We start from the raw sequence: 16,222 nt of genomic DNA on the forward strand, positions 1-16,222 counted from the left end.
TATTGGTTGGAAGGAAGTTCTAGTGTATTTAGTTGGGTATTTGATTGGCTTGCAGGACTGACGTCAGCCACGCCCTAATCTGTTCGGAGATGCAGAGATGTCCGGTGAGTGTCCTAGTCGTACGCCACAATCACCGCCATGTTGTGAGTGTCGCGCTTTTCGTGAATATGATGTACTGATGGAAAAGAAAATTAAGGAAAAGGGAAGGAAAGAAAGGAGGAGAAAAGAAAAGGAAAGAAAAAAGGAGAAATGAAAATAAACGAAAAGAAAGAGTGTATATCGACTTCTACCATTTTTTTATCAAAATATACTCATATATAGTTACTGTTGTTATTATTACCACCATACAAAAAGCTTAATTTTGCTTAATTAGTAGACCTGTAACTATATTTGGTAATTTTTATTGTCAGGAAAACCGTGATTCCTGTCGATTAAAACTCAGTGTCGAAGACTCGCGCTGTGACAAAGCCAGCTGATGTAGCATTTACTCTTTTAATTCTACTTTGTAAAAAACGTTTCTCAAACACTATTGGTCAGAAGACATATCTAATGTTTTAAGGTAGCTATTTGATTGGTCCGTATTCATGTAAAGTAACGCCTCTCCTATGACGTCAGTAAACTGCGCTCCGTGATTGGGCCTATTCCAGAAAGTTCTACGGTTATTTTTAAGCGTACTGTTATGTTTGCTAATGCATCCGACGTAATTACAAACATGCTTCTTTTGAATAAGCGTAGTTTGGAGAGCTAGTATCACCACGCTCTTCTTCTTGTCAGAGGGCGAGCTTGCACTGGTCACCGTCACTTCGGATACAGACAGACCGAATATGTCAGCTCAAATCATAAGCGGGAAAGAAGTTTCAGCGTAAGTGTTATATTTGAACTAGTATGTTTAGGAGTTTTGCGTGAGCAGAGTAAACTTTTGGTTAACTAAGCCGCTGACTTGTTGAGTAAAGTAACCGTTTGTACCACATGATCAAATGCTCAGTTGAGTACATTATCAAAGATTTTTTGTTGTTGCTTTTGTAGTATTTTATGCGAGTTTTCTAAAGTATAGAGTCCACAAAATGTTTTTTTTTTTTTTTTTTTTTTTTATTTGATAACTTGGAGTTTGATAACTCCAAGGATGGAGAAAGTTTTTACAGTGGACCCCATCTAGTTTCAGCTTATGTAGGTCAGCATAAGTGCATTGAACTCATGACTGTGACACTTAAATTTTCCTTTTTATCTGATTAAATCAGGCCTTCAATGTGTGCAGACCTTTGCAGGATTTTGTAAGATGTGTATGATTGTGGTGGGATTCGATCTTTGTCCCCTTGCTCCACTGACCCCAAGTGCACTGATTGACAAAATATCATGCACAAGTCACATCTGAACATTTTTTTTTACAGTACCTGCAAACAGATGTTCTTCAAGGGTTACATTTTACAAATGGCTCACACATGCAAAGGGACAAATCCTTTCTCCTGCAGCAGCATGGAAGAAATTTAGATGCACGTGCATGTCACAAGACATGAAAACTTGCTGCCCCTTATATAACTCATTAGACACTTAATCTTTGGACAATATATGAAAAAGTTCTCTACTTTGAAGCTTAACAGAAGTTGTTGGACAATCTTAATACATATGGCAAGTATGATTTGTGCAGTGTGTTGTGACTGCTTTCTTTTATTTGCCAATATGATTGCAAATATTGCAATATATACGTTATATAATAAAAGTGATATACAGCTTGATTTAATTAAAGTCATGCACAGAAGTTTCATCTCATGGTTGAAGCTTTATGTGCAATCTTCATGTGTGCATACTTGAGCTAAGCAATCAATTATTGTCTAACAAAGTACTGCTTTTTGAATGGATTAGAAGCTAAAGTCCACTTAACTTTTTTTTTTTTTTTTGTCTGGCTTATCAAATCCTCTGGTGCAATTGACCCTGTCATTTAACTTCACAAAGTGCTGGAATGTTTCCCAGTATTCAGACTATCAAACAGATAAAGATAAAGAAAACATTTACACTAGATCATCCTTTGGAAAGGCCACTTTGTTGTGCAACCAGATTGGCAGCATAGAGAAATCATTGGTTTAAAAACAAAATACCCACAAAAACAAAATACCCACAACGCATCTGTCTGGTCTGAACATTTGTTAGGATTTGGAGGAATAACATGGATGATATGGCTTTTTTGTCTTTTTTTTTCTTAGGCAAGTGAGAGAGCAATTGAAGAAAGATGTGGAGCAAATGAAACTCAAGGATTCCAACTTCAGGCCTGGCCTGGTTGTTTTACAGGCAAGATTATTTTTGACAGACGGAAATTTGTCCTTTTTATGCCCCTGTTATTGACGTTGTGTGCTAACATAAATACAGACTGTGCATACATTTGCATGAGTATTGTCCCTGTATGCTAGAAATTATGAGGTGATACTTTTATGTTCTGGCAGGTTGGAGGTCGTGAAGATTCCAATCTGTACATCAGCATGAAGCTGAAGGCAGCAGCAGAGGTAATTTCAGATTACTGGTCAGATTGTTGATCTAAGGAATAGCTTTGAGTAGCTGTTAAGCACTTGTAATTTGAAATGTTTACAGAATTTTATTTGTATTTGCAGATTGGAATAAATGCGATACATATGAAACTTCCAAAGACTGCAACTGAAGAAGAGGTAAAATTAAATTTTATTTATATTACATTCTGAAGTTACACAGAAGCAGTGCAATAGTCACCCTGGCGCTGCAACTGATACTTTTTTGAATAATTAGTCTAAGCACATAGTGTTTCACCAGAAAATGTATTTATTAGTTTATTTATGTATTTATTTAGTTCTATTTTACTAAAATAATTTTATACATCCCACAAAATAATTTTTTTTAGTCTCAATTACACTGCTAGCGTGCCACCTCCAACAAGAGAATAAGAAATAAAATTGTAAGTTTTGTATTTATGTTATAAATAAAAAAGTATATATATTCAGTAAATCTTGAAGTAAAAAACGATATTGAACTGTGAATTAACAAAAATAGGCTTCAGTTCTGTAAGAGTAATTTAATTTTAAAGGACAACATGTGTTTGTAGTACACTTTTTTTAGTTGAAGGTTTGATTTTGTCAATTATCTGAAAATAGAAACAACCAGTGATACACGGATTGGGGAGATTTATCTTTCAGCAGGACAGTAACCCTAAGCACACAGCCAGAGCTTCAATGTAATAGTTAACATTAAAACATATTTATGCTAGAAGTGCTCAAAGACCTTAATCTAACTGAGAATGTGTGGAAATGATATTCAGAAATGCAAAAACGGTGCTTCCACAAAGCATCAAATAATTCACATAGGTCTGTCTTGTAAAATCCTTATTAAATACAAGTGAATTTTATGATCTCAAACTACACAAACTACTAATTAAAGATTTATTAATCTATATATTTATTATAATTTTGTAAAATAAGTGGTTTTCTTTTGTATCAAGAGTCATGTTTCATTTTAAAAGACAGTCTTTTGACAGGATTTCAATAATATTTTGCCGGCAGGTCCTTCATAGCATCAGAGAAGTGAACGAGGACTCATCAGTCCACGGTCTCATTGTGCAGCTGCCTTTAGATTCGATCCACAAGATCAACACAGAAAAGGTCACAAATGCCGTGGCACCAGAGAAAGATGTGGATGGGTAAGAACTGACATAAACTTCATTATAAGAATTTCCAAATGGAGTTAATTTTATGCTAAATCATAGTTAAAGTAAATCATTAGTCTCACGAAAGTTCTTATTGATTCAGGGAGATAAATGTGGTATGATCAGTACTTTCTGGCTCCTTCACAGGCTGACCAGCATAAATGCAGGGAAGCTTTCTCGTGGAGATCTGGGCGACTGTTTCATCCCTTGCACACCAAATGGCTGCATGGAGCTGATCAGACAGACAGGTAGATGCAGCCATGAAGAAAGCTCTCACTGGAGTAGTTTTTGCTGTAAAATCATACAGATGTCATACAGAAGACATGCAGACGAGTGGATGTGGACTAAATGCCGTGATGTCGTCTTCTCTGCAGGTGTGTCTGTGGCAGGGAAAAGAGCTGTGGTGATTGGTCGCAGTAAGATTGTTGGTGCTCCCATGCATGATCTGCTGCTGTGGAATCATGCTACCGTCACCACCTGCCACTCTAAGACTGCAGATCTGGCTGGAGAGGTACGTTTTAAATTTTAGCATGTTTCTTGTTATTACCTTTCTCAGTTTCACGTCTCGCGTCAGATATTAGCATCACTTCAACTTGCTCAGTCTTTGGTGCTTATGGTTGAAGTGACCATAAGCACAATGTTAAGAATGTCCTTAAGAAGAGCGAAACCTTTTACTTGTACATGTGTAAATGCACATGAACAGGATTACTGGTGTCAGTGTTCATTTGCAGAAATTTGAACTCTTCTTGTTGCTTCTTGCAACTTCACAGCAACTGTTAGTCTAGCCCTGTGGGCTGCAACCTGAGAACCCAGACCAACATGTGGTTCTTTGGGATCTCCAGAATACCTCTTAATAATTTGGCTAAAACAGCAGAGAACCAAAAAAAACAAACCAAAACCAAAACAAAATTAAGATATTGTTATAACAAATGGAGATTTTAGCATTTTCGTAGTTTTTTTTTGTATGGGCTAAATCTTGCATTAAATTACCACAACAGAATGATACAAGTATCAGTAATACTTACTAATTTTGTTCTCATTGCGTTGAAAATAAATTGTTTTTGTTTTGGTTTAAATAATTTCCACAAATCCCCACTTCTCATTCAAGACAATGTATCAACTCTCTTTTTGTAAATGTTTTATGCTTTTCTTGATTTACCACCTAAAAACAGGAATAAAATGGTGGGTCTTTAAAAATGACCGCAACTTTTCTATTGTAAATATTTATTGAAATTTTTTAAGTTGCCTTTTCACAAAAGGTTATGTAAAAATGAGCAGTTTAAAAAAAGTTTGTATAGCTGGATGGAGGGGTGGGGGTAGCAGGTTTGTAAAGATTGCAGATGCCTGCTCCAGCAGTTCCTCCATTCTTTTTCTGAAAGTTCTTTTTGCTGACTCCTTCATGCCTGTTTTTTTTTTTTATTTATTTTTTTACTTGCAACACAACTGTTCGTATTCCTGTCCAGGTGGGTAAAGCAGATATCCTGGTTGTTGGCATGGGCAAAGCAGAGATGGTGAAAGGAGAGTGGATCAAGAAGGGAGCGGTGGTCATCGACTGTGGGATTAATCACATTCCAGGTCATTTGTTTAGGTTCAAAACGTTCTGAAATTAAGTGACAATTCAAACAGTTGAGGTGAAACGTTGTGTATTTATTTTTAGATCAGACCAAGTCTAGTGGGAAGCGTGTGGTCGGTGATGTACACTTTGCCTCAGCCAAGGAGCAGGCGGGCTTCATCACCCCTGTGCCTGGAGGAGTGGGACCAATGACTGTGGCCATGCTGATGGGGGTAAAGTTGAATCTTTTATTTATCTCAAGTGAATTTTCTCAAAGGTCATATCATTATACCATCCACATTTCTTAAGATTTAAAGTCAGTAAGTGTGTCTCTTGTTTGTTGATGTGGTTAGAATACGGTGTTGAGTGCAAAGCGATTCCTTGAGAGCCATCAGGCTGGGAAGTGGGACATTTCTTACACCAAGCTCAGCCTTCAGAAGCCTGTACCAAGGTTTGTTTTGTTTATTATAACTTTTTTGGTGTCATGAAAATGTATTCACACACCTTGAACTTTTTTGCATGTTGCAACATCTTGAATATAGTTTATTGGAATTTGATGTATTTAGACCAGCACTAAGTGGTTCCGATTTGTAAACTGGAAAGAAAATCCACCCATCCCAACCTTCACTATGACGTCCCTTAATGAAACACAATTGTCCTTAGAATTGCCTACCTAATTAGTAGGTCGAGTTTACCGGTGTGTAATGACAAAATTGTCCCTGTCTTATGAAAAACTGATAATGGCATACCATAGAAATTTGCCAAGGTTGTTGGATTTAAAGAAAGTTAAAAGTGTATTTAGAAAGCACTGAGCGTGAAGCGTAGCTTTGTTCTCTACTTAGGTGAAAATATGTGTGGTTTTTTTTTTTTTTTTATCTTCAACAGTGACATAGTGATTTCTCGCTCCTGCATTCCGAAGCCAATTGATCGTCTGGCCAGAGAGGTGGGCCTGCTTTCTGATGAAGTGGAGTTTTACGGAAAAACTAAGGCCAAAGTCCAGCTGAGTATTATCAAGCGACTTCAGTCCCAGCCGGATGGGAAATATGTGGTAGTCACAGGGTATGTGTTCCTTCAGGACTGAAAAGCAAACAAATGAGCCAAACTTTAAAAAATACTTCTGTTAAGTAAATTAGCATGTTTTATTCTGTCCATGAAACTGTTTTATTTTTCTTTCACTTTAATATGTATTAATTGGTTGAAATGTTGTCTAATTATGAATGCAGTATTACGCCCACCCCACTGGGTGAAGGTAAGAGCACCACAACAATCGGCCTGGTTCAGGCCCTGGGAGCCCACCTGAAGCTCAATGTGTTTGCCTGCGTCCGCCAGCCTTCTCAGGGACCAACCTTTGGCATTAAAGGTGAGCATTAGAAGAACATAAGAAACCCTGATGCTTATTGGCACCACTTTTTAATTTATTTTATTACATTTGCTTAAACTTACACTGAAATCGCACATCAAGAAAGCTTTTTTCTTTCCAAACTCATCAGTACCGCTGAGGTTGACATCGACATCAATTTCCTGAAAATAGATACACCTTCAGTATTTTTGAAAATTTAAACTTATTTATGTTCATCATTTTTCTTTATTTTATATTAACCAGTACTTTGTATTAAAAATCTCTGAATTCCATTTTGCCCTGCCATATTAATATGATGTGGCTCAGAGGCCCTTTTCTATGAGCCACTCTTCAAAATTGGAAACACAAGAGTACATTAAACTTTTCAGCTATTGAAAGTTCCAAGTCATGAAACAAAGGATGAATATGACCATTGCTAAGTACGGTGGGGGATCTGTCATTCTGTGGTATTCTTTCTCTTCCAAAACTTCCTGGAATCATAAAAACTTTGAACTAAAAGGACATTTTAAATTTAGGTATGATTGGCCTGTACCAGAAAATGATTGCTGATAACTTCTGAATCATTAAAGTTTGATAAAGATATAAACATAAGGTAAACCAAGACAGAAATGGTGACCCTTATTTAACCATCTTGACCTCCAGACAATTAAAGACAACAAAGGACAATTCAAAAGAATTCTCCGTTTTTGCTGTCAAGCTTGTATTTGTAATAGTCTTTCTTTTCAACAGGTGGCGCTGCAGGTGGTGGATATTCTCAAGTCATTCCAATGGAAGAGGTACTTTCTACCTTTTTGAAACATTATTGAGTTGGTAGGAAAAATGTATGCGTTTAGTTAATGAAGTTTTATTTTATCCATAGTTTAACCTCCATCTCACCGGGGACATCCATGCCATCACAGCTGCCAACAACTTGGTAGCCGCTGCAGTCGACGCACGCATGTTTCATGAGGCAACGCAGTCTGACAAGGTGGGTTTTCACTTCTGTAAATGAGGGGTAAAATCATAACAAGTGACAATTAACAACAAGATGTCCCCTTTTCCCATTTACTCTCACTCAGGCTCTGTATAATCGCTTGGTCCCACTTAGTGGAGGGCAGAGGACGTTCTCCCCTGTCCAGATCAACAGACTGAAAGTAAGGGATTACATTACACACTCCTCAACTTTTACTTGTACATGAAGCAATTCTGACTCTTAATTTGTTATTGTTGATGTAGAAATTGGGTATAGAGAAGACTGATCCGTCAACTCTCACTGATGAAGAGATCACTCGCTTTGCCCGTTTGGATATTGACCCAAGTTCTGTAACCTGGCAAAGAGGTCTGAAATGTCTTCATTAATCTTTTTTTTCCCCCAAAGTTTCTTTTTTTTTCTGTATCAAACCTCATGTTTAAATCTCCACTGGATATTTATTTCTCTGCAGTCTTGGACACAAATGATCGATTCCTGAGGAAGATCACCATCGGCCAGGCGCCAACCGAAAAGGGATACACAAGAGAGGTGGGATTCTGACACGTTTTGATAATGGCATTCAATAAAAAAACTGAAAAAGGCACCGCTTTTATAAAAAAAGAATCAACAGCTGTTTTTGATCACAATGTGTGGTGCAGGCTCAGTTTGACATCACAGTTGCGAGTGAGATCATGGCGGTCCTCGCCCTCACCAGCAGCCTGGAGGACATGCGACAACGCCTGGCCAAGATGGTCGTAGCCACCAGCCGCAGCGGCGATCCCGTCACCACAGAGGATCTGGTCAGTGCTTCTTCATTTTGGTGTGACTTCTCTGTATAAGAACTGTGGAAGGAAAAAAGTTTTTGTTTTGATAGACTGTCTTTTTGTTCTGCAGGGAGTCAGTGGAGCACTCACTGTGCTGATGAAAGATGCCATTAAGCCAAACCTGATGCAGACGCTAGAGGTCTGTCAGTGTTTAACTACAACTTAATCCTTGTGATGCTTATCTGTGTTAAAGCTGCAAATGGGTTCTCTGAATCTGCAGGGAACGCCTGTTTTTGTGCACGCTGGCCCGTTTGCCAACATCGCCCATGGAAACTCATCCATCCTGGCTGATAAAATCGCTCTGAAGCTGGTTGGACCTGAGGGCTTTGTTGGTAAGATGAATTTATCATGGGTGACACCGTGGTGCAGTTGGTAGAAATGGTGCCTTGCAGCAAGAAGGTCTCATATTAGAATCCCAGTCTGGGGTCTTTCTGCATAGAGTTTGTATGTTCTCATCATGCATTTGTGGTTTCTTTCTGAACACACACATGTATGAATGTAAGTATTTATATGCTTACATTCATGCATGGGAATTTTGCATTTATCATTTTAAAATGGGCTGAAAAGATCCAAGATCTATAGAAAACATTAATCCTGGTTGTTTTACATTATTGTTCTGTTTTCACATTTTTACACTGCAACACTTAAATCTGCAATACTGCTCTTAATCCTTTGTCTCACAACCTCCATCAAACAGTGACAGAGGCTGGTTTTGGTGCTGATATCGGCATGGAGAAGTTCTTTAACATCAAGTGCCGCTACTCGGGCCTGAGGCCCCATGTGGTAGTCCTGGTGGCTACTGTTCGAGCTCTGAAGATGCACGGAGGAGGACCAACGGTGAGTCACTTATTTTGTGATTTAGGAGTTGTCGTCTTCATTCTGTTCATATTTCACCTTTTGGGTAAAAAAAACACTTTTTAATACAGGTTACAGCTGGGATGCCACTGCCAAAGGAATATGTGGAGGAGGTAAGGCTGAGAAGCAGCAAACAGCAAAACACTCAAGTGTCAGTCCACTCTGTGCAGTCTGTGCATATTCTTTCACTCATACTTGGTCACACATAGGCCTGTTTGAGACCATTTTGAACTAATGTAAAGTAAGCTCATCCTCTCAAAGATCAATAAACTTTAATTTCCAAATAACATTTAACAATGGAACATGAAGAAAATTTAAGTAGACTTTTTAAAAAACATTTTTACATCTGTGCAGAACCTCGAACTTCTGAAGAATGGCTGCAGCAACATGAGGAAACAAATAGAAAACGCCAAACATTTTGGCGTGCCTGTTGTGGTGGCTGTCAATGGTTTCAAGTGAGCGTAACATGTTGCAATGTCATTACTACTGCAGACTAAAATGTTTCATGCTTGTATTTAGTAAGTGTGCATCTATTTCAGGACGGACACTCAGGCTGAGCTCGACCTGATCTGTAGCTCGGCCAAAGCTGCTGGAGCCTTCGATGCCGTGTGCTGCTCCCACTGGGCTGAAGGTGGTGCTGGTGCTGTGGCCCTAGGACAGGCTGTTCAGAGGGCCAGCGAGGCTCCCAGCAACTTCAAGTTCCTCTATAATTTGGATGTATGATTCCAACCCACATTAAACTTCGCTAGTATTCTTGTGCTTTCCTTGTTTTTAAACGGTGCAGTGTTTATGTTTTAGCTCCCAGTTAGTGACAAGATTCGAATAATTGCTCAGAAGATCTATGGAGCAGATGATATTGAACTTCTCCCGGAGGCCCAACACAAGGTGGAGCTCTACACCAAGCAGGTCAGCATGCCGCAGAGTGAAAGTTTTCTTGCCACTCCTGTTGATCAGCAAAGGTAACTGTCAAAGGGAAATCTGTTCTGAGAAGATTATGTTTTATCGTTTGCTTCAGGGCTTTGGAAATCTTCCCATTTGCATGGCTAAGACACACCTGTCCCTCTCTCACGAGGCGGAGAAGAAGGGCGTGCCAACAGGTTTCATCCTTCCCATTAGAGACATCCGAGCGAGCGTCGGTGCAGGCTTTCTCTTCCCATTGGTCGGCACGGTAGGATCACAAACCTGATCAAACAGGCCTTTTTGTTTTTGGGTACAACTGTGTGTGTACTTTGCAAAAAAACACCAAAAGATGTAGTCGTATTCATAGTTTTCTGCAAAGCTTCTGCTTGCGACAAAAAACAAAATTCAGTAATTTGCTTTCTATATTTTTGTGACGTTTCATAGATAAGAATCATGATCATATGACACTAGAAAGATAAAACATAGAGGTTTAAAGTTTCCTTTTACTATTTTCTAAGTCTCAATAAGTATGGAAACCCATTTGCATGTTTTGCAAATTTCAGATTGATTTTACAGGTTCCCCTGTTTCAGGATGGTTATATTTTGTTTATAAGTATTTTGGACAAAATGCATTTTCTCTTCAGATGCCTACAATCCCCGGTCTGCCCACCCGGCCTTGTTTCTATGATATTGACTTGGACCCTGAGACCGAACAAGTCAATGGACTTTTCTGAAGAAAATCCATCCTCTCTATATGACTGAGGTAATATAGAATGCAAACAGGAAACAGGAAACTCCTTCCTGTTCCACAGGAAGGAGTTAGCAACGGTTAAATATCTCTTTTTCTGCTTTCTTGTCCCTCTCAGAGCCCATAGAAACACTCATCAACCCCACAGGGCCTGAATGAACACTGGACAAGTTCTAACTTGAGGCGCTTCGAGCTGGTTCCATCCTGTCATGTGTGATTGAGTGTCTTTTTCCAGAAAGATGCTTCCATGAATTGATGATTCAAGGAATATAATTGCAGAACAGATTTTTGTGCTGTACCTGGTCTTCAATGGACCTCTTTGTTGGAACAAACTATCATGTTCCCATTTGCATGGCTAAGACACACCTGTCCCTCTCTCACGAGGCGGAGAAGAAGGGCGTGCCGACATTTTTCATTAGATTATTTTTGACATTTTTCATTAGATTATTTTTGACTAATCCAACGCATTTCATATCTTAGAACTCCTAAATAAACAAACACAACCGTTTAAGCCTTTCATTAGCTGTCTGTTTATATTTGTTAATACTACATTGAAGGCTAGTTCTCTAGTTTCTTTTTCTTAAAGAGTAATTGCCTCTTTTTAAAAAAAAAAATACTGTACTTACCATTTAAATCCTAAATGTAAATGTAATGCTGTCTTTAAAAACTTTATGTCTAGAAAATTTGTTGATCGGAGCAAATTGTTTTTCAATTCAGTTTTCACTTCCCAGTATATTAAGCAATTTTTTTTAATGTATGGAAATGTGAAATTTAGCTTTATTATGTTTTAAGGCCTGATTTTTTTGTTTTGTTTTGTTTTTTTAATCTACTAAAAAAGGACCAAATAAAGTGGCTTTAATTGGAATCCTCATCTCAGTTTACTTTTGTTTTTCTTCAACATGAACATCCCTCAACTGTTGTTCTGGATACGTGTTCAATTTAACAATTGCAAACCCTGACAGACATATTGTCTGGATCAGCTCCAGAGTAAAAATACATGACCTTTTACAAATGCAGAAGAGGTTGGCAGGTAATCTAGAAGTTAAAAAAACTAGGTTTATAGTTAATAATTTATTAGTTTATCAGAAAGAAAAAAAATTCCATGTTCTCAAAACAAAATTACTGGAAGAGGATTAAAGGAAATTAAAATGTTTCTTCAACAAGTTGGATAAAATACCTAACCAATGCAGTAGAGAAGTGTTTATGATTTGAGCTTTTGCAGCTGGTTACATTGCATTCATTAACTTTAAACTCATTAACATCATCTCGGTCTTGTGCGAACTTCAACATAAAAACATCAACATATTAATAATTCAAATAAAGACAGCAAACCAGTTAGACATATACAAGTAAAAAGGAAAAGTAAACCAAGATCATATAGTACAATACAATAAGAAAAAGAGAAAATAAAACTTTTTATGAGTGTTTTACAAACATTACCATTCACTACCGGAACACAACTTTGGATACACCTCACTGCCTCTAGGCGTTCATACGAAACAACCTGAAAAATGACAATCAGGCGATGCAGCTAATACAGATAAATCTAACTCTTGACAGCTGATGGGAGCTCATTCCTAACAAAACCCAATACTGTGCAGCCTTAATTTCCAGAGCTGCATGCGAGTTAACTTAAAAAAAACCCCAACTCACATGCAGCTCTTCAACCTATTCCACACTTGCATTGTGGTTCTGGAAACTGACAGTCAAAAGAAGATAATTAGTAACCAACGGTTGTCTTATTTTTTCACACCTGCACAAACTGGATTCCGCTGCTGACATCATTATTATTGCTCAACTTGTAGTTTTGAGGGTGGTGCTTTTTGATTAAAAAGGAGCTACACCATTAGAACGATACTGAAGAGTTCTCCGTAAATTCTCAATTTTGTATGAATTTTTAAAAAAACTAGTATGGGTTTTTACCTTTTTTGTTAAGTGTGATTATCATCCACTTACAGTTAACAAAAACATGATAGTTGGGATTATAATATTGCATCAGACCAATAAAAACATAGAGATATGGGTTTAATGAAAACGATCTGCTTAAACATTGTTAATTTCAAAAAGTACTTTTAATCTGACCAGCTAGGAGGCATATTCTAATTTATTTAATGTGTCTGAACAGCCCTGATAAATGGATTGAAGTTTACTTGCATGACAACTTCTAAAAAAATGTAAGGAATATGAATATTTTTGCTCTAGACAAAACCACACATTTGAGTTAAGTTCAGGAAGCAGATTTGTCTGCCTTGCAAACCTGTCCATGATGAAAACTAATCAGTTCTCTCATTGTAGGTTTGGTTATTATTATCATTATCATTATCATGCAGCCTGTTCTTGTTTTCTACTCATTCATAAGCAGAAAACACCAGATGCATTCAAACAGTCACAGTTTTTTCACAGAATTACCTTTTCTTGTTTTTCTTACATTGACATTAGTGGATACATCTTTTGGCTAGAAAAGATTTTTCATACGTAACCTTTATTTTAGTTTCTTTCTCACTGGTGTTATGCAGTTTTAGAAGGATTTGTCTTATTCTATTGAACTTTGATATTAATGTTGTTTATTCAAGATAAAGGACCAGTTTGGAAGGGAATTAACGAGCCAAGCTTCTTATTTTGTAGATTATTTATTGAGGAATGCAATACAATCATACATTAATCTTTTTGACAAAATAATTACTTTTCATCATTTTATGTAGGGTCGCCTCAGTGGTCTCTCACTTGCCGCCTTTTCCTCCTTTTCCATGACCGTGTCCTTCTCCTCCAGGACCATGACCGTGTTTCTCTCCTCCAGGACCATGACCATGTCCTTCTCCATGACCATGACCGTGACCTTTCCCCTTTCCTTTGTCTTTACCTTTGCCCTTTAAGCAGCCATAAAAATGCAACAATTTTACAAATAGAATAAAAATTAAAACTGGTGTCACTTAAATTCCAAGAAGTTAAGGTTGCACCTTTCCCTCCTCCTGTGAAAGACACAACACACACACACACACACACACATAAGTACAACAACATTATCATTTTTCAATTAAATAAAACTTCACAAAAATTTAGCAATGATCTAGAGAAGTAATCTTACTCCTTCACATCCTGATCCTGATCCCTCCTCCTGTGCCGGTGACAAAAATAAATAAGTAAATAAATATATACAAACACATATTTTGTTTATAATGACTGATGAAAGTAAAGATAACTTACCTTTTCTGGCTTTGTTTGTTTTTCTGATGTGGTAATAGATTGAAGGCAAAAAAGGTGATAAATTAGTATTTTAACATGAATTAGAATTAAAACTACGCACATCATCCTAAAATACAAACGGCATAGAAATTGCTGCTTGCAGCAATGCATTACGCATCTTTGATCTCTTGCTTCATATGGGTAAAAATAGAAAGAAAAGTAGGACTACTTCAAGTTAGCATTTTTCTTTCTTTTTTTATCTAAAAATCAGTAATTAATTTCATAATTAATTATCTCATTAGTATTTAATAATCAAAGAGACTTACGATCGCTCATTTTAGCTTGATGATGAAAGTAGAACACGAGTGTTTTCCTATTAAAAACCAAGACAAAGTATGCAAGAAATTCAGCAGAAGAGAAAAGACGACAACAAAAATGTAAACATTCAAACTCCTTGCAGTCAAGGTCTAATAATCATCCGGTACATACCTGAGCTCAAGATGAAATGGATATGTGCGTAAAGGCAGTTTCTGGTGGTTTTTGAGCTAATAAAAGTGGGTGTGTTTTTGGAGTCCTGCCCTCTTATGCCCAAATACATCTCTTAGATAGTTGGAGAACAGGAAAGATTTGAGTGCGGCAGGAAAAAAACAAGACAGTCTTTTGCCAGGTTTAATGACAGCCCAAATGTACAAGTTAGAGCCTTTCTAAAACACCCGAGGGCTGGGCAAGTCCTTGTATTTGCTTTTTCTTTTATTTGTCCAAACCAAACAACCTAAACTATTGTGAAAAGAGCCACACCTGCAAAAAGATGACGGTTTGTGTCATCAGCTACATTATAATATGATGCATTTTGTTCATCATTAATTGCAGATGAGTGATTACCAAGATTGAAGGTGAATGGTGCCCTTTAAAATTAAACTTGCCAAAAAGATTTGATTTTCACAAACTGAATAATGGAAGTCAGTTTGTGAATTTTTTCAAACCGTGTTCTAGGGAATCTATTTTCAGTGTCCATTCATGCTGTTTAGGTTTGACCAATCAAACCTAAACATTTTTCCTGACAAGCCTGTCATTTTCACCATTTTAAATTTCACACTCAACGTCATCAAATGCAATGTAGAGTAAATAGCTCTTTATATATTCCCAAATAGAAGTAATTAAATACTAAGTTAGTTGGTAATCTCCATTCATATTTTTTTGTACAATACACACTGTGTTCAACAGAGGCAGGGATCCACTTCACATTAACAAAACATACAAAGAGCAATGGAAAACATGTTCAGAATGTAACTGACGTAACCTTTGTTTTGCTTTCGAGCACTTGTTCCTCTCCCAGTCACAATGTTGCTCTGGGTGATAAACCTTTTTGCTCTAAACAAAAGCCTCTGTTGGCCTGCCCAAAATCTAAGGCCAACTTTTTATTACACTGTGCCTTTAGTAGAGGACATGCAAAGAAGCAATGGTAACATAGTGGTGCCCCCTGGCTGAGCCACAGGAAGGAAAAAAGTCATTTTGAAAATGCAGCAATTGCTGCCATTTGTTGACTGTGTGCAGTCAGTGAAAAAAATCTAAATTTCTGGACACACTTTTGATTTGAGAACACAGGGATGGCAGTGCCATATTTTGCAGATATTTTTCTGCAGAAGGGACTAGTGCACTTTACAAAATATGACATGAGGAAAGAAAAATATATGAAAGCAGCCTTTCAAAGCATCAACCAGGAACATGGGGCTTGAGTCCAAAAGGGTCTTGCAAATGCACAATGAACTCAATCATAGAGCCAAATTGGTTACAAAGTGCTTTGGGAACAACAAAGTCAATGAGTAGAAGGGGATTATTCCAAATGTCAGCTTTGGAATTTGAAAAATTGCCTCCATCTTTTTATCCTGGCATTTAATTAAATAAAATAATTTTGGTGATTCTGTCTAATATAAAACAGAAACATTTTATTTGGATTTGATGTCACACAGCATGGCTGAAACTAGTTGAACTTATTGCCACGCCTCATAGTTGTCTTCTTGAGTGTTTACAATAATTATAGATCATAACACACGATCCACTCTCCCCTTTCTTCAGGTATTCATTTAAAACGAAGTCAGTCAGGCAGACTAAGTAATGTGCCTGGAGACAAACCGTTTTGTTGACTGATGGGTGGACAGTTGTTTTCTCCCTGTTAGACACACCCTTTGT

The 16,222-nt window shown here is 37.4% G+C and overlaps 1 protein-coding gene and 1 long non-coding RNA gene across 2 annotated transcripts; one reads left to right on the top strand and one right to left on the bottom strand.

Annotated features, from left to right (window-relative positions):
- Positions 1-698: 698 nt before the first annotated feature.
- mthfd1b (methylenetetrahydrofolate dehydrogenase (NADP+ dependent) 1b) lies at positions 699-11,720 on the top strand. Its single transcript, XM_044143502.1, has 28 exons — positions 699-862; positions 2,199-2,283; positions 2,436-2,495; positions 2,601-2,654; positions 3,519-3,655; positions 3,809-3,909; positions 4,036-4,172; positions 5,125-5,236; positions 5,319-5,446; positions 5,567-5,664; positions 6,099-6,272; positions 6,437-6,573; positions 7,303-7,349; positions 7,433-7,540; positions 7,632-7,706; positions 7,789-7,891; positions 7,995-8,071; positions 8,182-8,322; positions 8,417-8,485; positions 8,567-8,678; positions 9,044-9,183; positions 9,273-9,314; positions 9,556-9,656; positions 9,741-9,918; positions 10,000-10,107; positions 10,217-10,369; positions 10,746-10,864; positions 10,968-11,720. Exons 1-27 carry the CDS (start codon positions 825-827, stop codon positions 10,833-10,835), a joined length of 2,805 nt encoding a protein of 934 aa, XP_043999437.1. The 5' UTR covers positions 699-824; the 3' UTR covers positions 10,836-10,864; positions 10,968-11,720.
- Positions 11,721-13,463: 1,743 nt separating this feature from the next.
- On the bottom strand, positions 13,464-14,565 carry LOC122846501. Its single transcript, XR_006373248.1, has 6 exons — positions 14,522-14,565; positions 14,359-14,405; positions 14,054-14,076; positions 13,935-13,964; positions 13,807-13,818; positions 13,464-13,716 (listed from the first exon to the last, which is right to left on the bottom strand). It is a non-coding gene; the product is annotated as an uncharacterized LOC122846501 (long non-coding RNA).
- Positions 14,566-16,222: the final 1,657 nt, after the last annotated feature.

The sequence above is a fragment of the Gambusia affinis genome, linkage group LG16 (assembly GCF_019740435.1).
Source record: "Gambusia affinis linkage group LG16, SWU_Gaff_1.0, whole genome shotgun sequence".
NCBI lineage: Eukaryota > Metazoa > Chordata > Actinopteri > Cyprinodontiformes > Poeciliidae > Gambusia > Gambusia affinis.

Bases quoted from the DNA above. Each gene is read 5' to 3' on its own strand.
- mthfd1b (XM_044143502.1), top strand. From the start codon at position 825: ATGTCAGCTCAAATCATAAGCGGGAAAGAAGTTTCAGC. The intron at 863-2,198 runs GTAAGTGTTATA...TTTTTTTCTTAG, and splicing joins AGCGGGAAAGAAGTTTCAGC to GCAAGTGAGAGAGCAATTGA. The intron at 4,173-5,124 runs GTACGTTTTAAA...ATTCCTGTCCAG, and splicing joins CTGCAGATCTGGCTGGAGAG to GTGGGTAAAGCAGATATCCT.